Genomic DNA, 26,242 nt, shown 5'->3' on the forward strand with positions numbered 1-26,242 from the left:
GGTGAGGGAGAGAGTGTGGTAAGGGGGATGAGGGAGAGTATGTGGGTGAGGCAGATGAGGGAGAGAGTGTGATGAGGGGGATGAGGGGTGAGCGGAGGTGAGGGGATGAGGGAGAGTGTGGTGAAGTTGAGGGAGAGAGTGTAGTGAGGGGATGAGGGAGAGAATGTGGTGAGGTGTTGAAGGAAGGAGTGTGGTGAGGGGATGAGACAGAAAGTGTGGTGAGGGCCTGAGGGAGTGAAAGGGAGTTAGGGGAAGTCCAAATGGAGTGTATGGATTGACTGGAAGGAGTATTTTAAAAGCAGTTCAGAGCAGGAAATAGAGCAGGATTTGCTTTCATCCCTGTTAAAGCTGGTCTAAAGAGGATAAGGAGCCAGAGCACAGTTCACTCCATTACCCGCCCTGACTGCACACTTACTTTCCACTTCTGCCATCTTTGCAGAATTGTTGCCACATTCCCAGCCTGGCATTCTTCCTTTTCAGGCATTTTTTTCTTTGGGGATTATTCATATTGACAGTTAATTTCTGGACTTTTGTCTATACTAACAGTGCTTTTCTCCAGACCAAGATATAACCTTATTCTATAAATACTTCTTACTAAAGGAGACAACCTTAATGTTATAAACATTATTATTCTTGTTAATTAATATTAAGTTAAAACGAATAACAATGGTGATGATTAATCAATTAATCCAACTTTGACAGTTAACTAATATCAAGGTGAAAGGCAAATCAGCAGACACCTGTGTGATTCACCAGTTTGTTCATCATGTTACACATGAAAATCAGGACCTCTGCAAACTGCGTGGTTCCCAGTAGGGGCATCATCCCACAAATCTTTCTCACCAGGACTTGGCACTTTGGTGTAAGAAGTATCTGCGATGCTGTCATGTGGAATCGCTAGGAATAGTGAGGTTTTCGCTGGACCCTAAGAGCTATTGTTCTCGGGCAGAACTGAGCCCCCACCCCAAACATACTCCCAAGGAGGTGGGAGGCCTGGAAACAGGTACACAGGTACACTGTGGGCAGTGTTGAGCTCAGGAGTCTGGCTGGACCCGATGACAATTTATATTCTAACCTTATGGTATTTATTTTTGCCCCTGTATCAGCACTGCACTGAGATGTGCTGCATTTGTAAGTAAAATCATTGATTTTTATACAGAATTTTAGGCACAGTGAGATTCCCTCCACAATCCTCCCAGCCGTGAATTTAAGTCTTGGCTCTGTCACTTACTCAATGTAGCAAATTACTTAACCTCCTTCAAAACTCACATTGTTGTTAAAGACTTAAAAAAAAAAAAAAACAGTGAGTGTAAAGTGCTTATAACACAACAACTAAAACAATGCTTTCTATTTTCATTATTTTGGTTAAGGAAAACTACATTTTTAAAAGACATTACCTCGTATAAATAAAGTGTTAGGGTTGTTTCCTTCGAAGAAGAAAAACCAGGGTGGTCACTTGGTGAGGCTGTGGAAACCCATCTGTTCAGTAAATATGACGAGTTTTCTGGCTTAAGTCCCTCAAAAACACTCTCACAAATAAAGGATCACTGAAACTACTTATTTAAGATATTTCCAATTTTTTTCAGTATCTTCTACCATTTGACTCCAAAACTTTGATAGGATTCTGAAAAATATTACCCTCTAGAATTATGAAATACTATTCTTTACATGTTTGAACACGCTACGAGACCATACATCCACTTCCTAGAATGTACTTACCTGTCCGACCAAGCCCTGCATGACAATGGACCGCTGCTTTTCCTTCTTGTAAGGCAAATGTCATCACCTTCACCATATCCAAGATGGTGGTGAGTGATGCGACACCATAATCCTTCCATCCAAAATTGTAGAAATAAACTGGGCAATGAAAAAAAAGAAAACAGGAAAAAAACAATTAACATACATAGCCATCTGAAGAAGGTGAGTGAATTCATGAAAAGTGTAAAGCTGTAAGACTAGATGCAGAGGCCTAAAATAATGGGGTTTTTATATTTCCAGTAAGTTCATTGTTAACATTTCTTACAAAGCACACTCTATATTACTTAAGATATTTCCTGCTAAAACTCAGCCAGAAAGAATTAAGGTGAAACAGGATTGCAAATTAATAAATTCCACGACCTTGGCCCAAATTACTCAGCCACAGAGGGAAAGCATGGCACCTGGATTAAGCATGGAAATGCGTTTAAAGGACTGATAAATGGCACAAGGTGGGTACATTCAGATTTCCCACCCAGCGGAGACAAAAAGAGCTAGACACACAGTTCTTAAAAACAAGTCGCAGAAGTGGCCAGGGGTGGTCCTTTCCAGCCTGGTTCTGAATGGCACGCGTTCGGTGGACTCGGTCCCTAGGCTCCCAAGACTGGGACTTCTGGGACTGTTGCATGAAGAATCCCTGCGTCCTGCCCAGAATCAGAGCTGGGCAGCAATAAAAGCATGAATGAGTCCTGTGTTCCACTCCTGCTGCCGTGTGTACGCTGTGTGACCCGGACGAGTGGGAACTCGCTAAGCCTGCAAGGCCCATGTGTGAAGCAAAAACAGGGACTACTGGAGGTGGGGGTGCCGAGCAGCAGGGCCAGTGTCCTGTTATGGTAACTAATGCAGGCATTGTTTCTACGGGGCTCTTCCCGAGATCCCTCTCCCGGGACAAAAGAAATCCTGTACTTTCAGCAGCACCACCCGAGAAGAACGAGAAGAACAGTGGCATTATCTAGAATCAGTCAGCTCATCTTCCCTGTAGGGAGTCCGCTACCCCCACTGTGCCCCTCACCCCCCAAAAGTGGTCATTCTATCACCCTGTGATGAAAGAGCTGAGCAGACAAATCTGGGTGCCCTTCTTGGTACCTCATGGAGGGGAGGTGGAGGGACTTACTGCCAGCCTCCATGAAAGCTTCAGGAAGGTATGTGAAGCCACTCTCTTGTTCCAGAGGGTTCCCACAGCTGGCATGCTCGCCAGGGCGCTGCAGGTTGATGACTGTTTTTATGCCATGACTTATAGGAGAAAAGAAAAAAGTTATCATATTGAGAGCAAGTGTTTAAAAAAATCAAGCATTTTGGCATTAATAAACATTATTAATCACTCTTAAAACCTCAATTTCCTAACTGAAATAAGCTCTCCCTGCCTATTGTTCGACTATTTGGAGTCAAAAGCAATGGACGAGAAAACAAGAACTGGCTTAGCGACTGTGTCAACGACATGGCATTTACCTTTGGAACTGCTCGATGAGGCCGTACTTCTCGAGGAGCTCCGTGGACGGGCGAGCCATAGCCAGGATATTCTCAGTGACCCTAGGAGCGGGGAGGGGCTGGTAAGATGCACAAAACTTGGAATGTTCCAGCTCTAAGAACTAAGAGAATGAGATATCAAGTCCCTACTTTTTCTTTGATTTTTAACAATTCTAGATACAATTTTCTTATACAGATTCTGGCTTCAATTTTGTATCATGAGGGCTCTAAGAACCCCTGAATCCCTGAGAAACATTCCAGGATGTAAAGTATTCACGGACTCTGGCAGTGTGATTTCAAGGACTCTCATGAGATTCTAGTGGGTGTGGTGGAGGAACCTCGTTGGGCACCAAAGGTAATTCTGCCCCTCAGTTACCTATTATGTCAAGTAGGGGTTAACGCCTTCCTCACAGGGCTGGCATGAGAATTCAACACAATGTGGGTGTAAGTCTTTAGCACAAATCCTGGCATGTGGTGATGAATAAATGCTGAGTTATTCTAATTCGGCAAAACATATGGGCTTTGGAATCAGTTGGGACTGGTTTCAAATATTGGCTTTTCTACTTCTAGCTGGATAGTAGGTTACTTAGTCTCTCTGGACCTCAATTCCTTCAACAACAGAGGACATAAACCGTCTGCTTTCCAGGAGCTTTATGAAGATGACATAATAATTTGACAGTGTCTAGCACAGTGCCTGGCCTGAGGACAAATGGACAGAGGCCCCCCAACAGATAGCTGCCCCTCCTCAGGGGTCTGGTGAAAGACATGTCAGGCAGTCTGTCGGGAGCTATGGGTCACATGAGCCTGACGAGTAACAGAGACATCAGCTGAGCAGAGCACAATCCGAAAGATATCACGCCCCCCGCTGGGGCAAGCCCTGAAATTTGATGGGGACTCCCCCAAATTCAGTAGTACTTAGCATAAGATGAGGAGAGAAGTACCTTGAAACCATGACAGATGAAAAAGACTCAGATGTTTGGTCAACAATAAACCAAAGATTTTTTTTTTAAAGATTTATTTATTTATTTATTTGACAGACAGAGATTACAAGCAGGCAGAGAGGCAGGCAGAGAGAGAGAGAGGAGGAAGCAGGCTCCCTGCTGAGCAGAGAGCCCGACTCGGGGCTCGATCCTAGGATCCTGGGATCATGACCTGAGCCGAAGGCAGAGGCTTTAACCCACTGAGCCACCCAGGTGCCCCTAAACCAAAGATATTATTGTGATCTCAAGCTATATTATAGGGAATTTACAGTCTGACCACACCTCAGGCCTAGTGCTTGATTTCGCACAACACTCTTTAGACTAGAATACGATCTGTGGGGAATGGCTGTGACAACAGACCCCAACTCTAACACCACTCACAGTGGCAAGTTAGGTAGACTGGTTGACAAAAGTCTAGCTTGGAAATAGATTCTTGCCACAGAAAATGATTCACTACTAGAGTTCTTCAAACCATGAATTCCTCTTCGTGGGTTTCAAAGGTGATTTGGCAGGATGCCCAGGTGGTTCAGTCGGTTAAGTGTCTGCCTTCTGCTCAGGTCCTGATCTCAGGGTCCTGGGATCGAGCCCCACATTGAGCCCCACATTGGGCTTCTTGCTCAGCAGGGAGTGTGCTTCTCCTTCTCTCTCTGCTCCTTCCCCCGCCCCCACCACTTGTGCCATCTTGAAAAAATAAAAAAATTTGAAAAAACAAAACAAACAAAGGTGATTTGGCTTGATTATCAGAATTCATCAGAGATATCACTGCATCAAAAGAGGTCTACTTGACAGTTTACTATGAATAACAAGAAGCAGAAGCATTTACCACAGGAGTCACATCTGTGTCCCATCAACCACGCACGCACCTCATGCTGTCTGCTGAGCCAACAACGCGCACGGCTCTCTACTGAGGCACGCGGGCGGTGTATCTGTGGGGAAGCGTGCCCTTTCATACACAAGATGGGAGCAAAAAAAATGAGGCTGACGTGTACCTGTGTGAAGCTGACAAACCACGTATGTACCTCCTGCCTTCTCAGATTTAGAGCTGAACACATTATTTCTGGTGACTTCTGATATTTAAGAGCTATCTCACTACCATTTCTTTAAGGTACTCTACGTCATCATTTCACTTAATTAAAAAAACCCTGTGGGTTGGTTTTGTTATTTCCACTTTACAGATGAGGGTCTGAGTACCTGCATGAGCTCATCAAGCCACAAGGCCGGGGTGCAGGGTGTGGGGTCCTGGGACTGCAGCCCCCCCACGCTCCCTCCTCCACAGCCACACCCTGCCGCAGACTCACTGACCACGATGAGTAGATCCCCTTAATGGCACTTACCATGACGAGTAAACCCCCTTAATGGCCTGCTCCTGCTCACTCCAGCGGGCCGGGTTTTCATACTTGCACGCTCTGCCACCACACGCCATGGAGCAGGCCATGTGTCCAGGAATCACATGCCGTAAACGCTCTCCGACTTTTGTATACTTCGGTGTTGGACGTCCTGAATTTCCTAGAACACACGAGGACGGGAGGATTCAAAATTCCACTCTCCATGTGGAATAATAACATGAGAAACAGCTTCCATGTTCTCTCAGGACCGTAGTTGATGAGCTGGTGCTACATTCCCTTCATTTTGTCAGAAATAAAACTGTTTCCTTCTCATCTGAGTGCACGATCTCTTAATACAGAAAAGGCTTTCATGCACAGTAATCTCTACATGTCATACAGGTGATGTAGAAGAAGAAACTATAAAAGCACATCTTTTATAACGAAATGAGTTTTTTCAAAAATTACATTTTCAATGCAAAAGCACAAAACATTCAATCACTTTATCTCCTAATTACATGTCCACTGAAGCTCTTAGTATAACAGACAGTAAAAAGTACGATGTAGAATTAACTGTCAACAGCCTGAATTTAAACTCAAAGCTGTGGCAATCTTTAAGGAGGAAAAAAGCTTTTACTTTTTCTCTGGAGGCAAGTTGGGTTTCTTTCGGCACAGCTGACAGAGGCCACTGCCACCATCACCTGGAGAGAGGACGAGGAGAGCGTCTGGGCGGCCGAGCCGCGCCGGCCCTGCTGCAGGATAGGGTCCGAGGATGAGTGCCGGCGGCCCTGGAAGAAGGCGCTGAGGAAGGGCAGGGCCGAGCACCGCCGGGGCAGGTCCTGCATGGCTGGGCTCCCAGCGGGAAGAGCTGCGGCCGAGTGGATGGCAGCGGCAGCCTGCGAGATCTGACAGCCATCGGGGATAGGCTGACTTGTTTCCATAGTGACGAACAAAGAAACTACTGATTCCCACTCAGGGCTGTACAGGCAAAATCCCACATGAATGGATTGCATTTTGGACAGATTGTTCAAAGAGAGGGAAGAACATGTATTTTAAATAGATTATACTAAATTGCAACTACTCTATTTTGTTTCTCATACAAAGCTAAAAGACCTGCCAGCTCAAAGAATTACAGGTTACGCACTATAATGAATTTAGAAAAATGTGTTTATGACACAGACACTGCCTTTTGTACACATGTTGAAAGGTTTAAATTGTTATTCCTTTCATATCTATTCTCTGAACAGTCCGAAAAAACTTCTCTTTCTACTCCTCCCTGGACCAGGGTGGACAGGAAGTTAACTGTAATGACGCAGGATGTGTAGCACACCTCATAACAGTATTAAAACACCATTCAGTTCTTCAAAACCAGAAAGTCCCCTATGATTTTCCCCACAGAACTATTCTAAAAAAATACTTGGACAGAACACATAAAGACATCTGTAGGGCTGATCCAATCAGAAGACACGGGCTTCCATACTTTTGCTTTCAGAGTGTGAAAACACAGATTCTGGCCATGCCTTTACCATGCAGTTAAGTGGCCGTGCCTCTCACTCAAAGATGCAATTCTGTGCCTTTTGTCACTGCTTGTGGGGGAAACGAAGCTTCAGGAATGTCTTAGTGGAGGCATGTGGAAAAAATGCACTAAGTGTCACATTCTTCTCAGGAGCTGGATGAGGAGGTGGCTGCAACTAGAGGATAAAGGACACAAAGAACACAGAAAATCGAACACTGACGTCCGCCTCCTCGCTCGTGAATGTCAGGCTCACCCCACCCCGTCTCTGTGTCTCCGTGTGTCTCTCAGTCTCTCCAAGTGGTGTTTCAGCCATGTGCAGACAGAAACTACCTCCTGCCACAGGTGCGGCTCGTTTTCGTCTGTTCAGTTTTATTTTAACCATCAGTAATGCTGTAAGCACTTGCCCTTTAAAATGCAACCCCAACTGAACAGGCTCTGTCCGATAAGACAGAGACAGAGAAGCTCATTTGGTGCCTAAATTCCTACCCGAGCCTTGGGGCATGTCCTTGTTCACATACTGTGATGGAAAATAATTTTTTTGATGTTACAATCCAAAAAGCAAAGCTTCCACAGAGCTTCACAGGAGAGAGAGGAGTAGAAGATTCCACACCAAGGGCAAGCAGGTGCCTGGAGGCCGACAGCCCTGAGTACTCCAACTCGGGGGTCCGCATCTGCTATGTGAGGCAGGAGTTCCAAGCAAGTCTCTGAGCGGGGGCTCACGGGCTGGGAGCCAGGGACCAGGGGCCTGCTGGGACAGTGCCGGTGTGAACGGATTAGTCGAGGTGTGAGACAGTGCAGGAGTGGACAGATGGCAGCCAGGGCGCTAACAAGCTGTCTGAAGCTGCTTCATGCAGCCCGTGGAGAAACCCAGCAGGCGAGCTCCAGTGGAGCTGAGAAGCACGTGAGGCAGCGGCCGGAAAGTCTCCACCAGTGGAGATGCCCCACGTCTGCAGCTCTAAGGACGTCCACGGCCCAGGGCCCAAGTGGCATTGCTCTCAAAGGCTCCAAGAATGAAAATGAATTTGATGACAGTCAGCCTTGTCTGGCTGATGCTGAGGAAGGGCTGGTTGTGTATCATCTCGAGAACAATTTCTGCTGTAGAATCTTAAACACGGGGCTGACCTCCCATACACCTAGAACCACTCCGTGGACTCTGTCACTGGACGCTCAGGGACCCCGAGTGCAGGTCTTCAGGGAAGTGGCGCCAAAGGCAGACAGGAGTCTGAAAGGCAGCTGTACCCTCCCTCGAGTGCTCACCCCCAACTTGAGAGTGTGGGGCACACCTGCTGCTCAAGAGGAGCCCTGTCCACCTGCGGGTATGGGCACGACAGGCGGGATGGACGCCTCCTTCCCCCAGCCGTGGTAGAACTGTCACCCAGTCTTAGGCTCCAGACTACTCACTGGCAAAATGCCCAAATCGTGGCCAAATCTGCCTCTGAAAGCCAGTTTCATTGATGCTAAGTGGCTTTCCAACAGGGAAGTGTGCCTTCAGTCCCACCCCTAAGATGGCACTGGCCTCTCTTCCTGCCTCTGTCTGCAGACACGTGGACTTTCTGCGCACGTCTTCCTGCTTTTCTAAGCAGACGGCCACACCTTCCCGTTTGCTCCATGTCTCATAATTCTCCTCTAATGGATGCACAAGGATCCTCATGCATAAGCGGGTGCACCTAAACTTAGGTCCTCATTCCCTTGCTGTTGGACATTTAGCTCATAATCCATGATCTTATTTAAAAATAAGACATTAGGGGCGCCTGGGAGGCTCAGTGGGTTAAAGCCTCTGCCTTCGGCTCAGGTCATGATCCCAGGATCCTGGGATCGAGCCCCACATCGGGCTCTCTGCTCAGCAGGGAGCCTGCTTCCTCCTCTCTCTCTCTGCCTGCTTCTCTGCCTACTTGTGATCTCTGTCTGTCAAATAAATAAATAAATAAATCTTTAAAAAAAAAAGACATTAAACATCTCCGAACCCAAACCTTTTTATATCCACATTTCTTCTTCAGCAAATTCCTAGGGCTGAGGTGGCTGCAGCAGAATTTTCAAAGCTCATATTTTCATATCGCTGAGTCTTTACAGGTTTCAACAACTATGTACGAAGACGCTAAAAGAGGTAATATTTTAAAAAACCCAACACGGGTTTTTTTCCTGAGTTCATAGAGAAATACAGCGTTAAAATAAGGATTGAGAAAAGCCATCGGCAAGAAGCTTTGTTTCAACCTCCCTGACCTCCAGAATCTCACATCTCCTTAGTTTGTGGCCTTCGAAAACCATGTTTTTATTCACAGAATGTTGCCAGAAAACAATCATGAAATAAGTTGAAAGAGATTATTTCAAATTCTCAGAAAAGAAGATATTATATTTGTACCAAACTGGTCTTTCTGTATTCGTTAAGAAAGCATATTTGTAGAACAACCTAAAAATCCACTATAAAATTTAAGTTGGGATGAGTTACAGATTGCTAATGATGAGTTGTTCAGACTCTTACAAGTAACATTTTAATACATAAATTACCAGCAGGATAAAAAAAATAGAGGCCTTCTCTTCAGATAAACAGGAGCCACAACACTATTTTAATTCCTATCTCATGTGATATTGTGATCTATAAAATGGAGTGTTCCAGAGTTAGAGTAATTTTGTGAAGGGTCATGCTTTTGCAGACACTTAAAATGTAGAGTATTCTTTTCACAGAAGGAACGTCAGTATCCTAAATTCCTTGTCCTTCCACCGTTATAAATTTATTTGTGGTCCGCACAAACCTACACTACTGTTATTTTCCCACTTACCTGCTAACAACTCATCTGTTTCTCACTCCTCTGACAACACATTCTTCGAAATACATAAGAAGACAAATGTCCGTTTTCTCCATTCCACGAATGCAGACTCATGGGTGCGCTACCTTGCTACTGTTCTTACCTTCTCCCTTCCAAATATACTGTCTCTAAAAATAAAACAGCCTCCAAGAAAAAGCAGGAATACAAAGGATAATCCTTGCGACCAATCCTATACGCCCCAAGCTGCCGTCACCGACAACACAAAGGGCCCCTGGAAGCACAAAGGAGGAGGGTGCCGTGCTCCAGTTTCCACGCCCTAACACCTTCACGGCCACTGGCTTGATTGCAGGCGGCAATCGGACCTGCCCCAACTCAAAATCATGTTTAAGGATCCAAGGGATTCCCTGGTCACTGCAAGCGTGAGACTGTCCGCCCCTGTGGTAAGCGCAGCAAGCAACAAAGAAACCCGCTGAGAGGACCCCAACACTCGGTCTTTTCCTCCTTAAGCCCCACACATGGTGGTTAGAACAGATGTAGAACCCCAAGCAGCGGTCATTTCCGCTTAGACTCAAGATTTTGAAAAGGGCTGAGAACATCCTATTTTAACAAACTCAGGTGACAGTGACCATGGGCCCGAGCGTGCAGTGGGAGCTGGAGGTCCACCTGGCCTCAGCCCTAAGTCACCAGAGGAGTCACTTCAAGGAGCAGCTTCTGCTTGCCACTGATTGTGACAGGAGTTCATTTCGTGCAAGGTCACCAACCACTCAGTCGCTGGATGGCTCAACGCGTTAGTCAGAGCCCCCCGCTCCGTAGACACTGGCTCTTCTTCTTTCCTCCGAAAATTAAACCAAAGCATCTCTTCGACTTTGCAAGATCTTCAAATATCCGAAGACAGAACTTCTCCACAACTCGCCCTCCTTGGGCTATAGCTTCTTAACTGTCCAAGCATTCCTGCATACACCATTGTCCCCACCCCCTCATCGCAGCCCCTGCTTCGGAGGCCCCTTGGTCCCCCTTCACAGCAACACCTCTGAACAGCTGATGGCAGTGGCCGCTGGCACCTCAACCGTCTCGGCCCAACCCATGTCCTTGCCTCCAAGATCTCTGATGGCCTCTGGAGAGTTTCTGTCTTGGTGGACCACTTAGCAGCATGCAACGTGGTTGGACAATTTGGTTTAATTTTAAAAATTTTTGGAAAAGACTTTACCCTTTATTTTGAAGCTATCTCAAACTTACAGAAAAAGACATTTTTTCTTGAACCATCTAAGAATAAGCTGCAGACACGCTGCTCTGTTAACTTCAAATACTTTAACTCTTATTTCCCATAAAGACATCCTCTAGATTCCCCCAAATCAGAAGACGACAGCTGATACGTGACCAGTCTCTTCTGTCCCTCAGCCCTCGCTTGAGCTTCCCTGATGGTCTCAGAGCTCCTCATGGTGAATCATGCCACACCACGTCAGAGCCGCACGTTGTACCAGGTGCCCCGTGTCTCGCTCATTCACTCCAGAGCAAGCTCCTCGGTCTTCCCTGGACTCTGAAGGGCACAGGCCCATTATTTTGCAGAATGTATCTGTTTCCCCACGATGAGACCCAAGAAGCCCAGGTGTTCGTGGCTGAAGAATGGCCCCCGGGAAGGAAGTCTGGGAACCAGGTGTCCTCGTGGCTCTGAGCACGTTGCTGCCAGGAGCCCCTCTCAGCAGACACAGCTAAAGAACGTGTGCGCCGCAGACACGCACATGCACGTTCCACACGTTCACGGCCACGTTTATTTCTACACGCACGCATATATGTACAAACAGAAAACCAAGAGTTCACCCTACACTACCAATTCCAATCCAACATACACGGGCCCCCCACCTTTTTGTAACGGTGAGAGCTCTGCTACTATCACCTTTAATTGGGCCCCTCTATGAGACCGATGTCCCCCCACTGCTGTTGCCCCCTCCTCGATATGGATTCCCTCCCAATGTGGGCTCAAACACCCCAGCCAGGCTGCTGTTGCCACGACCTGTGTGGATGCCCTGCCTGTGTTCCGATACCCTGAGGGCTCTAACACCCGAGATGGGCCAGCCTTGCACACCCGCCGTCCTGTGCGGCCTCATGACGGCTGCCCCGCTCACCCTGCCGGCCTCCAGCACTGTAGCCTCACTCCCCCACTGGTGTGCGCGCCTACTTCCTGCGGCCCTGCCCGTGGCCTGGGACTGACTTGTTCAGGAAAGAAAGGGAAAAGAAAAAGATGAGAAAGCGCCTTCCTTTTTCCTTTTGTTAATTGTGGTAAAATATATATGACTTAAAATAGGCCATTTCAGCCATGTTTAAGTGTACAGTACTTTCACTGGCATTAAGAGTACATCCCCACCGTCCATCTCCAGAACTTTTTCATCTTCCTAAACCCAAACTCTGGCCCCATTAAATACTAACTCTCCATCTCTTCCCCGACCCAATACCTGGCACCCACCCCTTCACTTTCTGTCCCTATGAATCTGACCGTTTGGGTCCCTTACAGACGTGGGCTCATGTAGTATTTATCCTTTTGTGTCTGGCTGATCTCACTCAGCATAGTGTCCTCAAGGTCCCTCCACGCTGTAGCAGGCGTCCGGCTTCCTCGAGCTGAATCCTATCCACTGCACCTATGTGCCCCGCTCTGTGGGCTGGTTCCCACTTTCGGCTATTGCGAATGCTGCTATGAATGTGGGTGCACAGACACTGGCTTGAGTCCCCACTTTCTGTCCTACAGTATATACCCAGAAGTAGAACCTCTGGGTCATGGAGTAATTATTTTTTGTTTTCTTTCTTTTTTTTTTTTTTTAAGATTTTATTTATTTGTCAGCAAGGGTGGGGAGAGAGAGCAGAAGCAGGGGAAGAGGCAGGCAGAGGGAGAAACAGGTTTCCTGCAGAGCAAGGAGCCCAACACGGGGCTTGATCCCAGGACCCTGGGATGACTGGAACTAAAGGCAGACACTTAACCAACTGAGCCACCCAGGCATCCCCGGAGTAATTCTTTTTTAAATTTTTTGAGAAACTGCCATATTGTCTTCCACAGTGGCTGCACCATTTATGCCAAAGCAACATACTGGGACCGGTTTCTCCACCGACTCCCCAACACTGTTCTTCCCGGTCTGGCTGTTTGGTGACAGCACCCAGTGGGTGGGCAGTGGAGTCTTACCGTGGTTTTGGTCTGCATGTCTGCAACGGTTGAAATAAGCTTCTCAGGTCCATGTCGGACATCTCTGTGTCCTTTCAGAGAAGCATCTACTCCGGTCATTTCTGGGTCACGTTGTGTTTGCTCACTGAGTTCTAGGATTCTCTTTGTATTCTGGAAATCAGCCCCTAATTAGATGGATACGTGACTTGCAAACAGTCTCTCCCATTCTGCAGAATGACTTTCCTTTCTGCTGATGGCATCTCTTGATGCAGAAAAGTTTTAAATTTTGATGAAGTCTGATTTATCTCTTTCTTTCTTGTGTTGATTTTACTTTTGCTGTCACAGTACTTGTCAGGGGCCAGACTCACAGGCAGAAATGGGTCTGGCAATAAAAGGGCAACAGGAGGGCTCCTTGTATCGACAGTGCTGTCGCATATCCTTTTTTTTTTTTTTTTTTTTTAAAGACAGAGAGGGAGGGAGAATGCCTGAGTGATGAGTGAGGGGCAGAGGGAGAGGGAGAAAGAATCACAAGCAGGTTCCATGCCCAGCACAGAGCCCGACATGGGGTTCGATCCCATGACCTGAGCTGAAACCAAGAATCAGACATGTAACTGACATGCCCCCCCAAAGTGCTGTCCTGTATCTTCTCTGTAATAACGTTGACATCCTGGCTGTGATATGGCACTAGAGATCTGCAAGATGTTACTAGTGGTGGGAACTGGGTGAAGGGTCTTTACTATGACTGACAATTGCATGTGACTGTACCATTATCTCAAAATTTTAATTAAAAGTGTATACATAATCAAAATAAAAACAGCTCTGAGGCAGGCCTAAGTGAGGGCCATGTACCAGATGGCAGCCCCACACAAGGAAGGTAACTCCAGGTGACCCTTGGGCGATCTGGGTGTGAACTGCACGTGTTCACCTGTATGCACGTCTTTGGGTAAATACAGTGCAATGTCATAGATATATTTTCTCTTCCCTGTGATTTCCTTAATATTTTTTCTCCACTTTATTGTAAAAATACAGCATGTGACACACAAAATGTGTGTTAATCGATGGTTATCAGTAAGGCTCCCAGTCAGCAGGCAGCTGTTAGTAGGTAAGTTCTTGGGTGGCCAGAAGTTATCTGTGGCTTTGCATCTGCGCTGCAGTCAGTGCTCCCCACCCCCATGTGCCCAAGGGTCAACCGCAGCAGAGTACGGCACTCGGCCTGGCGGGCTGCAGACTGCGGGCGAGCAGGGGCGAGCTATGGCAGGCCAGGGCTGGGAGACTGCTCAAGAGAAGGAGGCCTGAGGAAAGAAGGAAACTGGGGATAATGACAATGAGGTTTCTCATTCCTGAAGAAGGGAGTTATAAACCCAATAATGGGAAAAGCCAGGATGATGGTATAGTGATGGATGAGAATGGGAAGTACCAATACGAACTCAGAGTTTCCACCACATGGAAACAAATACACGTGTAAGCAGGCAGGTATCTGTGCACGCTTACCAACACACACTTCCTAGCTCTGTCCCCGGGGAGTAGGGCAACTGCAGCGTCCTTGCAGCAGCGAGCAAATTTTGGTTTCCCCACTGAAAGGACCAGAGCTCCTTGCAGATGGAGGCGACTTCAGGGCTAGGACAGGGAAAGGACAGGGAGCTGGGCCAGGAAGCAGGCACACAGAGATGGCTCTGCCGCGAGGGGCTCTTCAGGGCCAAGTGTGGGACAGCAGAACATGAAAACAAATGACAGTAACTGATCCATTTCCCTGACCAGAACACGAATCCACACTGCAATGGAGAAACAACCGGACCCAGAAAGGGGAGGAGAAAGTTCCTCCCTATAGGAATGCGCCGGCTGAGACACACAGAAGCAAGGCCAGGATCAGGAACCCCCCACTTCATTATCTACCATCAGGATGGTTAATTCAGGAGGAGCCTCAAAGTGCCAAGCAAGAGCTGGACAAAGCGGGGTGGTGACACTCTCCAAGACCTTGCCACAAAACAGGAGCTGTGAGCGAGAAAGCACTACTCATAACGCAAAAATCTCAGCAGACACCACTGTCCCGAGTGATCAAACTTAACGCCTCCAGGGACCGTCTGGGTCTCCCGATGGGATGCAGTGAGATCACTTCTGGGATGTTTCTGCCAAAAATGCATGATCTTAATGTTACTACAATGTAACAGCAGACAAATGACAAGTGAGCAACATGCTGCAACAGAACTGGCCTGGAATTTTCCTGAAGGTCAAGAGAGAACCAGCAGCGTCTGATCACTGAAAGGAACTGAAAAAACATGACCAGTGTCCTCTTGCTATTAAAGGATATTATTGGGACAGTTTATAAAACTTGAATGAGGGTCTCTGGGTGAACAGCATATGGGAAATTTTTTAATGCTTTTCTGTGAGTTTGAAATTATTTCAAAAGAACTAACGTCACAAGAGAGACAACCGGACATCACGGGCATTCTGATGGAAGAATATAGACCTTTCATCAAATATGGTTGCAAGTAAAGAAAACTTGATTAGACTCTATGTCCCTCTGCCAGTTCAGTTTATAGGAAACAACGTGTGAATATAATCAACAAAATACAGATTGCGGCAAACTCCATAGGGCAAAAAACCCCTGGTTTCTTCAACAAATAAATTGAAGGAAAGAGTGAGAAACCCTCATGCAAGAGAGATGTAAGATACACACCAACCAATTCTAAAATACTGACTTCTATTGGGGCCTGATGTGAACAAAAATACACACATCTACGAGACAGAAATTTGCGTAATGTTTAGATACTGATAATGCTGAGCAATTGTTAAATTTTTTAAATTATGGTAATGGTGATATGGTTAAGGAATGAAATGAAGTAATAGGAAGTAGGGAAAGGAGGGGAGGAAGTGAGTGAGAGGAAATGTTAAAGCTGGGAGACGGCACTTGGTAGGGAAGGGGACCTCTGTGGCAGGGTGGCACCTCCATGGGGGATGGCACCCACGTGTGGGGGTGGTACCTCCAAAAAGATCAGGACCTCCACATACAGTTTTCTATATACTTTTATGAATGTTTGAAATTCTGCCTCCCCCCAATTTTTTTTTTGAAAAGTAGAACCGAGATTTAAATCTAGGTTTGTCTCATTCCAAAGATAGTTCTTGCTGAGTTTTCCACTTTCCTTTACAAATAATTTAAAAACTTTACTTACATATCTCCTAATTTCCCCATGATTCATTAGCCAATAATAACAAAATACCTCCCATCCCAATGTTAACCCAATAAAGTATAACTGGCTACCTTTATAGAGGAGACTCACTCTAAAAAAGTTAGATGCAGGGGCGCCTGGGTAGCTCAGTGGGTTAAGCCTCTGCCTTCGGCTCAGGTCATGATCCTGGGCTCCTGGGATGCAGCCCTGCATTGGGCTCTCAGCTCGGCGGGGAGCTTGCTCCTCGCCCCCCTCCGCCTGCCTCTCTGCCTACTTGTGATTTCTGTCTGTCAAATAAACAAATAAAATCTTAAAAAAAAAAGTTAGATGTAAAGTTTCTTATTTTTTCAGATTTTTCCTAATTAAAAATTTGCTACATGAATACAATGGGAAAAATTTCAATGACAAAGATGGTTTTAGGAAAGGTAGAACGGCTCAGTGAGAGGACCGCACCCAGGCGGTCCAGCCCTCCCTGGGCATCTGGAAGCGTGTCAGGCTCGCTGGTGGTCACTGTAGTCCAGGGCACGACTGGATGCCATGGGGGATGCAGGGATGCTGTCTGCTGCCTCCGGTGCTCTCCTGTACACTGAAGACTTCCCTGCTTCAGAAGCCAAGAGAATCCCTGGTGGGAAACCCCGGCTAAGAGGTGACATTTCAACAGAAGAAGGGAGAGGGGGAAGGTTTGTCTGACTGCTTCGCTCGCTAGCTGGAGAGTCACTTAGGAGAAAACACATCACTGCAAGGGAAGCAGCAAGTCGGCACTGCTCCTGCGCTGGTTTCAGACGTGCTTCCTTCTCAGACCACGGAAGCTAACACTCGGTAAGTCTGGCACACAGGCGCTGTCCACAAAAGGCAGTCAACAGCCGCCCTGGGGCCCCCAGAGTCAGGCACAGCAGGGACAGATGAAGGAGGACCTGCGAGGACCTGGAATTTGGGCAAGGTCTCAGGAGGGAGACAATCCTTTTCCTGGTAAAAGACAGCTCCCCCTGGTGGCGCGTCTGGATTTTTACAAGAGCACAAGCCACCCAGTGCCAGTTACTACCTTCAGATCTTCACATCCTCTAATGCCACTTCAGGGGACAGTCCGTCAAAGTTCCCTGCACAGGAACACTGAAGTGAACAGCGAAAACCTAGAGGAGGCAGCACGCAAAGGGCACTGCCAAGAAAAATGACTCAACATCTGGCTCACTGCGGGTGGTAGCAGCAGGACCAGCGGGGCCAATGTGGCAGGAAGTCAGGGTGTGCCCCCAGCTTATTAGCACCTGCGGCAGCGCGAAGGAGTGAGGGCACGTGTGGCAGCAGGAGCCCCAGTCAGCACCTTCCCTTCCTGGGGCTGCCATGGAAAAGACCAAAACCCTGGGATGGGACAGAGGAGAGAAACAGACTGGGAGGCGCAGGGTTCCATGCCTCTGCACGTGCGTCTAAGTGACATTTGCGAGGAAGGAGAGAGGAAAGAAAGGAAAGCATGACTCACAAGGAGGCGCTGGATGATAGGAACAGATAATTTCAGTCTGAGAGGATGATGCAGGAGACAAACACTGTTTGCAACGTTCCTTCTCAAAAGACCCATTATTCCAGATTTTGAAAAGGAATTTCAACAGGTCAAAACAGGGAGACAGAAATAAACAAAAGCCATAAACAGCAGCTGCACTTGGGATCCCAGTATAAGGCCTCGAGCCTTCTGTCATGTCTACTCACACCATTGTATTAGATGGCGCTTTGCACAAAGAGGCAACAAGTGTATCAAAGCACTCTCACCTTTCATGTTTGCAGCATATGCACTGCTACTCACTAAAGTGGAATACGGGTCTTCATTTCCAGGTACGATTCCTGCAGGCATGGTAGTCTGTTGGGGGAAAAAAAAAGAGTAGCTTCTGAGAGTTTGCCTATGGGATGTTCATTTATGCACACACACACACACACACACACACACACACACACGGTGGAGTACTATTCAGCCATTAAAAAAAAAATGAGATCTTGTGCCAAAATTAAGAAACAAAGAGCAAAGAAAAAGAGAGAGAGACAAACCAAGAAACAGGCTCTTAACTACAGACATCACGCTGGTGGTACCAGAGGGGACGTGGGGGAGGGATGGGGTAACAGGTGATGGGGAGTAAGGACCGCCCTTGTCATCATGAGCACTGGGTGATGCATGGAAGTGCTGAATCACTGTATTGTACACTTGAAACTATATAACACTGTGTGTTAACTATTGGAATTAAAATTTAAAACTTAATAGGGCACCTGGTGGCTCAGTCAGTAAAGCGTATGCCTTTAGCTCAGGTCATGATCACAGTCAGGGTCCTGGGATTGAGTCCCACATCAGGGTCATTGCTCAGTGGGGAGCCTGCTTCTGCTTCTGCCTCTACTCCCCCTGCTTATTCTCTCTTTGACAAATAAATAAAATCTTAAAAAAAAAAAAAAAAAGGAGGGTGGCTCAGTGGGTTAAGCCTCTGCCTCTGGCTCAGGTCATGATCTCAAGGTTCTGGGATCGAGCCCTACATTGGGCTCTCTGCTCAGCGGGGAGCCTGCTTCCCCCTCTCTCTCTCTGCCTGCCTCTGCCTACTTGTGATCTCTCTCTCTCTGTGTCAAATAAATAAAATCTTTTAAAAAATAAAATAAAAATATATATATATATTTTAAAAAGGAGAGTTTCTCCAAAGTAACATGTAAATCCCAATTTAATAATAGATAAATGCTATCCCTTTGTTGCAGGCTGACAGTATTGCTAAAATATAATAGTTAATCTAGAAAATTAAAGATGGCCCATCTTAAAGAATATCATATGTAGAGGAGCCTGGGTGGCTCAGTGGGTTAAACCTCTGCCTTTGGCTCAGGTCATGATCTCAGGGTACTGAGATCAAGCCCCACATCAGGCTCTCTGCTCAGCAGGGAGCCCGCTTCCCTCTCTCTTTCCCTCTCCCTGACTCTCTGCCTGCTTGTGATCTCTCTCTCTCTGTCAAATAAATAAAATCTTAAAAAAAAAAAAATCATATGTATCCAAATGTGACTATACTACTATAAAAGTCATCTTAAAAATAGTAAAAGCTCTGTTTATTTGTAAAACATTTACATTTGTATTGTTTAAATATTAAATTTTAATTTAATAAAATAACATGAATATATGCTTTTTATGAAACAGTAATTCTTCTATCCTAGGAAAAGCAGTGGAAAAATGGAGTTTTCTTTAATGGTCTAATTACCTGAGAGCTAATATATGCTTAGACTTAAACTATTCATTTTCAAAGATCTGCGACATCTCATAAACATCGGTTTGGGAAACGGGACTTCCAGACCTTTCAAAGTCTCTGAGTTAAAACAGAAACTCGAAGGCAAGCATCGGTGCACGCTCCTCTTCCTACTCCTTGCAGGTATCACCACCTGCTTTGATCTAAACAGTGTCGCAGCCCCAGCTCCGCTGCCTGACACAGTAAACAGCCCTCCTCTTTGACCAAGCGCCAGCCCCACTCCTGTCCCGTTGCCCCTTCCAGCTTCCTCCAGGAAACCCCCATTACTTAGCCAACAGACCTCAAACACTGACTTTTCTCCCTTATCTCCTCAGACTAACACTCTGCAGCCGGTATGGCATGGCAGCTCGACAGCAGCCTTCATCGTAAGCTAATTTAGTCCCATCACTAACGCGACATCTTTCCGAGGCTTCTACCTGCCTCTCTGCATACCATGAGGCCTTTGTTCCCTGGCTGGTGGGAACATGAGCCACTTCCACCCCTCTGAGAGCCCTGAGAGTGGGACTGTCCACTCCTTCCTATGTTTGTCCCCAGCCTTGGGTAGTGTGCACAGATCAGTCCTCAGTCAAACACCAAGGCTGGCGGAGACTGCAGGCCCTCTGCGCGTGTCCATGGCCCTCTCTGTGCCACCCTCTTCTCCCCAGTGCTCTTCATCTTACCCTGGCTCTCGGCGCATCTCTGAGGAGGCTCCCTCTAGGTCTCCTCCCATGCGGCAGCCTGGAAACTGCTTCCAGGGAGGCAGACAGTGCAATCTTGGGCTCACCATGTCTTTTCTCTCCTCTCAGGGATCACTGTCCTAAGCTGCCTGCTTTCCACTGTGCAAAACCCCATTTTTATATATTTTGTCTGGTTTTCTAGTTGTTTAAGGCAGAAGTGTAACCCTGGTCTCTGCGGTTTCACTGTGCTTGGAAGCAGAAACCCCTCGGCCTTCTCTGCATAACTGGCATCCATGGGAAGTCTGCGAGTGCTCTCTGCGCATTAACTCTGCACAAAAGCGGGGATGTGTCACCCAGCTGTGGGTAACGGACCAAATACATGCGGCTCTGCTAGGCTAAAGCTGTGGCGAAAGCCACAGTCAGAAGTTCTGCGTTTAAACCTTGACTCTGTTCATTGCCATCTATACAAACCATTTTGAGCTTCAATTTTCTTTTCTGTAAAATGAGGATTATCATATCTTTCTCAGCTTCTTATGAGGATAAAGAACAATTGCGTGTGTATTTCTAGCACAATGTCTGGCATACACGTATCCAATATATTACTGTTATTTTAATTTGCAAACCAGTATCAGAGTATTTTGTAAAACTTTGTAAAGTAGTCCCTTGACTACCTAGAAAACAGTCCTGCTGGTAGTTAGTAATGGTTGACTTTCTCAAGAAGATTTACGAAACATTAACTTCATTCACAACTGAATTCATTTCATGTGCCTGGTTGCAGAGTCAGGAGAAACGGGGTTTGAACAGTAATCCTGTCATTTCACTGCACGATCATCTTCTTTAATTTCATTTCCTGCTGCTAATGACAGATATTTTGCTCGCTCTATCCTACAATTTGCTTTCATCCCAAGATGTTCCTCAAAATGACTCAACATTTAGGATTAATCACAGGCTCACTAATTAGTACCCAGTACTTAAAACTCAGAACAGGAATGGACGATCACTCCTACTGTAGAGTCATCACGAAGTAAGAGTTTCACAAAAAGAATGTTCTCCTTCATAAAAAAGCCATTTCACACGAGAGACAGGCTCTGCAGTGACCTGAGGAGTTCTGAGGACACTGCCTTCCCTTCCCCCTTCCAGACAAAAAGCCTGCACATGTACTTTTGGGGGTAGCGGGTGGGGACTGTGTTAGACATGCCTGCAGTGAGGCGGGAAGCAGCCTCTTTCCGGGGTGTGCAGATCACTTGCGCTCCACAGCCATCAGGGTCAAGATGTCTGAGGTGGGACATCTGGGAAGGAGTCAACCTGCCCTCCACCTCCTCCTGCTGCAAGAGGCCCTCTGCCCACATTAAAGACACAGGCCAACGGGATTACTTTCTACATGGCAATCGTGGTAGAAGAATTTGAGGTTGAAAAATTTAAGTTTGTATGGGCAAAAATAGAGATCTCCAAGTATGTGAGTGAACTTATGAAAGCTATATACTTTTATGTCCACAAATAATATATTAATAATAACTATAACACATAAGCTTACTCCAGGCCAGGCACTGTTCCAAGTCCCTTCTTTGCCTTACTCATAATCCTCACCACACCACTATGTGGTGAGTACTACTATTATTCCAATTAAAAAAGAAAACAGACGGTGTATTTTTAGAGCAGTTTTAGGTTCATAGCAAAACTAAGTGGATTCCTCTGTACCCTTTGTCCCACCCCAACATGCACAGGCCCCCTCACCATCAACCCTCACACCCGACAGCACACTGGTCACAGCGGATGAGCCCACACAGACACATTCGTCATTACCCACAGTCCGCAGTTTACCTTAGGGAGCACTCTTGGTGCTAGATATCTTATGGGATGTGGATAAATGTATAAGGACATGTATCTGTCATTACAGAGAATTTCTGCTGCTCAGTCATCCCCTTCTCTGCCCCATGCCAACAACTCCTGATCTGTTCACTGTCTCTACAGATTGGCCTTTTCCAGAATGTCAAATTAACGGAATCATGGTATGTCACCTTTTCAGATTAGCAACTTTCACTTAGTGATATGCATTTCAGGTTTCTACACATCTTCATGGCCTGGCAGTCAATTTCTTCTTAGTGCTGGATAGTAGTCTATTATCTAGAGGAATCACAGTTTAGTTACCAGTCACTTGCTGAAAGACATCGGACTTGCTTCCAAGGCTTTGCTGTTATGAATGAAGCTGTTGTGCGCATTCACGTGCGGGTGCGGGTGTGCGCACAGGTCTTTCAGCTCCTACGGGAACACCAAGGAGCATGACTGCTGGACCACGTGGTAAAAATGTGGTTAGTTTCATACATTATTCCCATTTTATGGATTAGAAAATGAAGGCAAAGAGAAGTCAAATAATTTGCCTACAGTCACACAGCTGTTAGATAGTGGAGCCGGGCTCTGAATTCACACCATTCGCTCCGGAATCTGTGCTCTCCACCACCACACACACGGTCTCTCAACAGGAAAGACTCAAACTCGATAAAAGAAATTTCAGTATCACTGTATGCATTTTAATTCTGCTACACTGATAATTCCTTAGCTTGCAAGAAACTTTTCAGACCTCTCTATCCACAGCAAGATTTTCAATTTGTTTTGCTTTGTGCACTTTGTTAATCCTTTATCCAAATCTTAATTCACTGCTGCCCCAAAGACAAGTGTCAAGAACAAACTTCCTTTACATATTTTGGCCTCCTCCTCCTTCTAACAGAAATGCAGCTGGTCTGACTGTATGGTCATGAATCCACACACGCATGGACAGAGCTGTTGGCACTTATCAGCTCTACGATCCGAAGCACATTTGCCAACATCTCTGAGCCTCACATCTGCCCACAGTCATTGCAAAGATGACCTGCAAGCCCACGTACAGACTCATTCTGGGCCTGATCGTATGGAATTCAGCCTCTCCTCAACAGAGCAGCCAGAGTGACCTTGTTAACTTCAGCCAGGTCATGCTCGCCCTCTCTTCAAAACCCATCTAGCCACCCTGTTTCCAATTCAAACCAGCTCCCCTTCCCTGTTTCATTGTTCCCCTCAGGACTTTTGAAGAAAATACACCTAACATGGTACATAATTTACTGATTTATCCCTTTTATTGTCTGCCTTCCATGACCAGAATGTCAGCTCCATGAAGGCATAGAGTTTTGTCTGCTTTGTCAACTTCTGTATAAAACAGGGCCCGGCACATAGTAGGTCCTCAGTAAAGAGGTACTGAATGAATACACAAATTACTGTTCAGTTAAAGGCAGCTGCCACTACCCCCACCACGGTTTAATCTCACCAAACCTCAGCCTTTTCATCTGCAAAGGGGAAGCAGTAAGCATACCTTCCCTAGGTCAAGGTTATTGCTGAGACCACGGAAATGACAAGACGGCACCACCACGCGAAGGCAAGGAGTGGTATTTTCCTTATCTTAGTTTTTCCAATCACATGTCTATCTCCAACTTCTTGGAGGTCTTCAACCTGACAGACGTGTGTTCCTTCTAATTCATTGAGGGGTGGGTCTGTTTAATTTCAACACTGCCCAGATTTTCTCTGCTTTAGGATGGCTTCCCTAATACCAATTATCCATTCTCTACATCCCCTTATCATGTAGGGCTGACTAAAGATTTACCTAGTGGCTCGGATGTTATAAAACCTAGCTTCCTGATAACACACTAGTCTTTAGTCCTTAAGGAATCTTTACCATTCCACCTGTAATAAAATAAACAAACAGGGGCACCTGGGTGGCTCAGTGGAAAGCCTCTACCTTCGGCTCAGGTCATGATCTCAGGGTCTTGGGATCGAGCCCCGCATCAGGCTCTCTGCTCAGCGGGAAGCCTGTTTCCCCCCCTCTCTCTGCCTGCCTCTCTGCCTCCTTGTGATCTCTGTCTGTCAAATACATAAATAAAATCTTTAAAAAAAATAATAAAAACAATAAACAAACAAAAAGCCCAATTTTTCTTTTTTTTTTAAATTTCTTTTTTTTTCTTTTTTTAAGATTTCATTTATTTATTTGAGAGAAAGAGTAAGCCGGAGAGCACATGAGCAGGGGCAGAGGGAGAGGAAGAAGCTAACACCCCTCCTGAGCAGGGACCTTGACCCTTGAGCAGGGCTTGACCCCAGGACCCTGGGACCAAGAACTAAGCTGAAGGCAGATACTTAACCAACTGATCCACTGAGGCGCCCCCCAAATATCTTTTATTTTTTTTTTTTTTAAAGATTTTATTTATTTATTTGACAGAGAGAAATCACAAGTAGGCAGAGAGGCAGGCAGAGAGAGAGGAGGAAGCAGGCACCCTGCTGAGCAGAAAGCCCGATGTGGGGCTTGAACCCAGGACCTGGGATCATTGACCTGAGCCGAAGGCAGCGGCTTAACCCACTGAGCCACCCAGGCGCCCCCCAAATATCTTTTAAATGGAAACATCCTCCCTTCTGAATCTGCACCTCAAAAAAAAAAAAAAAAAAAGAGGAAACTGGATAAAATTCTTTTTCTCTTGAAATCACCCCTGGGGGCAAGCAGGCAACATTTTTTAAAAATGCTTTTTCTTTCTTGACATCACTCCAGCCTTTCTAGCAAGCTAAGTCCTCACAGAAAGGACTAAGGGCTGCCTTGAATATACTGATGTCTGACAGTTTGCTATGAACTTCACCCGCTTCTGCGATCTCACACCTTGAATGCACCTCAGGGAAGGCCCCTGGGCTCTCAGGAGACTCATCACAGATCAGGGAAACACAACACCAGAGCAGGATCTTCTTTTTCATCATTTAAAGAAATGTGCCGTTTGGTTCAGAGTCTTCAGAAAACACATTATGATAGAACAAATGGGTAAAATGTTAAGAAAGTAAAAAGTAGGTGGAGCAGATTTTTGCAAGCAAGGTTTCCACCATCCCTGTGCTCTCCCCACAGCCACACGAGGCTCATTCCTACAGGTCTGAACCCACCCCCGTCAGTGTCACCACCACACATCCTTCAAACTCATCAAGATGTCAACGGTGACTGATTCAACACCCATCAGAAGGGTTTTCTTAAAAACCCAGACTGCTGGGCCTTACCCACAGAATTTCCACTTAGTAGGTCTGGGTGGGGCTGAGAATCTGCATTTCTACCTGGTTTCCAGTGATGCTTTGAGAACTGCTGCATGAGACAAGCCATTTGCATTTAACTAACAGCCAGTGTTCATACAGGTCACTGTGAAGGTGTGTCTCCTGGGTTCTCTTTAGCTGGCAAATAATAAAACCCGCCTTTTACAATTCCTTAGTCGATCCTCACAAAATCCCAGAATGCATTAAGAAGCCCCACATCATCAATCAAACCTAGAAAAAGCTTCCTATTCCTGGGTGAGACCTGGGCACTAATGTTGCTCCCCAAATCCTAGTTTGAACCAAGTGATCACCTGGAATCAGGTCACTGCTCTGCAGGTGGTATCAGCAGGAAGAAAGACTCCCCACAGCAGCCACTTTTGGGTCAAGTACCAGATACCACACCATTTTGGATGGCATAATTTGGAATCTTAACCAACAAATGTTTGTTAATTATTCCTTTTACCAAGTATATAAATGTTGTGGATACATAATTATGTTCACATTTAAATACATTTCTATGACATATTATTTAAAAATTTTTTTCAATTACAGGTAGTTCAAGTTCTTTTATAGGCATCATTAAAATGATTCTAAAATTTATGTGGAGAGGGAAAAGACCTAGAATGGCCAACACAATAATTAAGGAGAACAAAGTTGGAGGACTGACACTAACCAACTTCAAGACTTACTATAAAACTACAGTAACGAAGACAATGTAGAATTGGCCAAAGCACAAAAATATAAATCTGTAGAACAGAGAGCCCAGAAATAAACCCACATAAACAAAGTCAAATGATCTTTAACAAAGAGACAAAGCAACACAATGGAGCAAAGACAGTCTCTTCAACAAATGGTGTTGGAACAAAAAAAAAATATAAAATAAAATCTAAACACAGACCTTACACTCTTCACGAAAATTAACTCAAATGGATCGAAGACCTAACCCTAAAATGTAAGACTGCAAATCTCCTAGAAGATAACCCAGGAGAAACCATGATGAAACCATCACTACCTGGGTGTAGTGAAGCCTATTTAGATACAACACCAAAGGCACAACGTATGAAGAAAATAATTAATAAGCTGGAATTGATTTAAAAATTTTGCTCTGCAAAGACAATGTCAAAAGAATGAAAAGA

At 45.9% G+C, this 26,242-nt stretch overlaps 1 protein-coding gene across 3 annotated transcripts in view; it reads right to left on the bottom strand.

Annotated features, from left to right (window-relative positions):
* LOC111153583 (protein tyrosine phosphatase domain containing 1) overlaps positions 1-26,242 on the bottom strand; it is a 44,596-nt gene that overhangs the window by 11,166 nt on the left and 7,188 nt on the right. Inside the window, exons 2-6 of one of the 3 annotated variants that reach the window (XM_022512707.1) lie at positions 17,879-17,966; positions 5,537-5,708; positions 3,205-3,285; positions 2,870-2,988; positions 1,720-1,857 (exon numbers count right to left, since the gene is read on the bottom strand). In XM_022512707.1, the coding sequence (XP_022368415.1) occupies positions 1,720-1,857; positions 2,870-2,988; positions 3,205-3,285; positions 5,537-5,708; positions 17,879-17,966 (598 nt within the window). Of the gene's footprint in view, positions 1-1,719; positions 1,858-2,869; positions 2,989-3,204; positions 3,286-5,536; positions 5,709-6,155; positions 6,385-17,878; positions 17,967-26,242 lie in introns of those variants that run through there. The other 2 variants (XM_022512708.1, XM_022512706.1) reach the window with 2 other exon arrangements.

This window comes from Enhydra lutris, unplaced genomic scaffold, assembly GCF_002288905.1.
Source record: "Enhydra lutris kenyoni isolate GAN:26980312 unplaced genomic scaffold, ASM228890v2 scaffoldscaffold33, whole genome shotgun sequence".
Classification (NCBI taxonomy): Eukaryota; Metazoa; Chordata; class Mammalia; order Carnivora; family Mustelidae; genus Enhydra; species Enhydra lutris.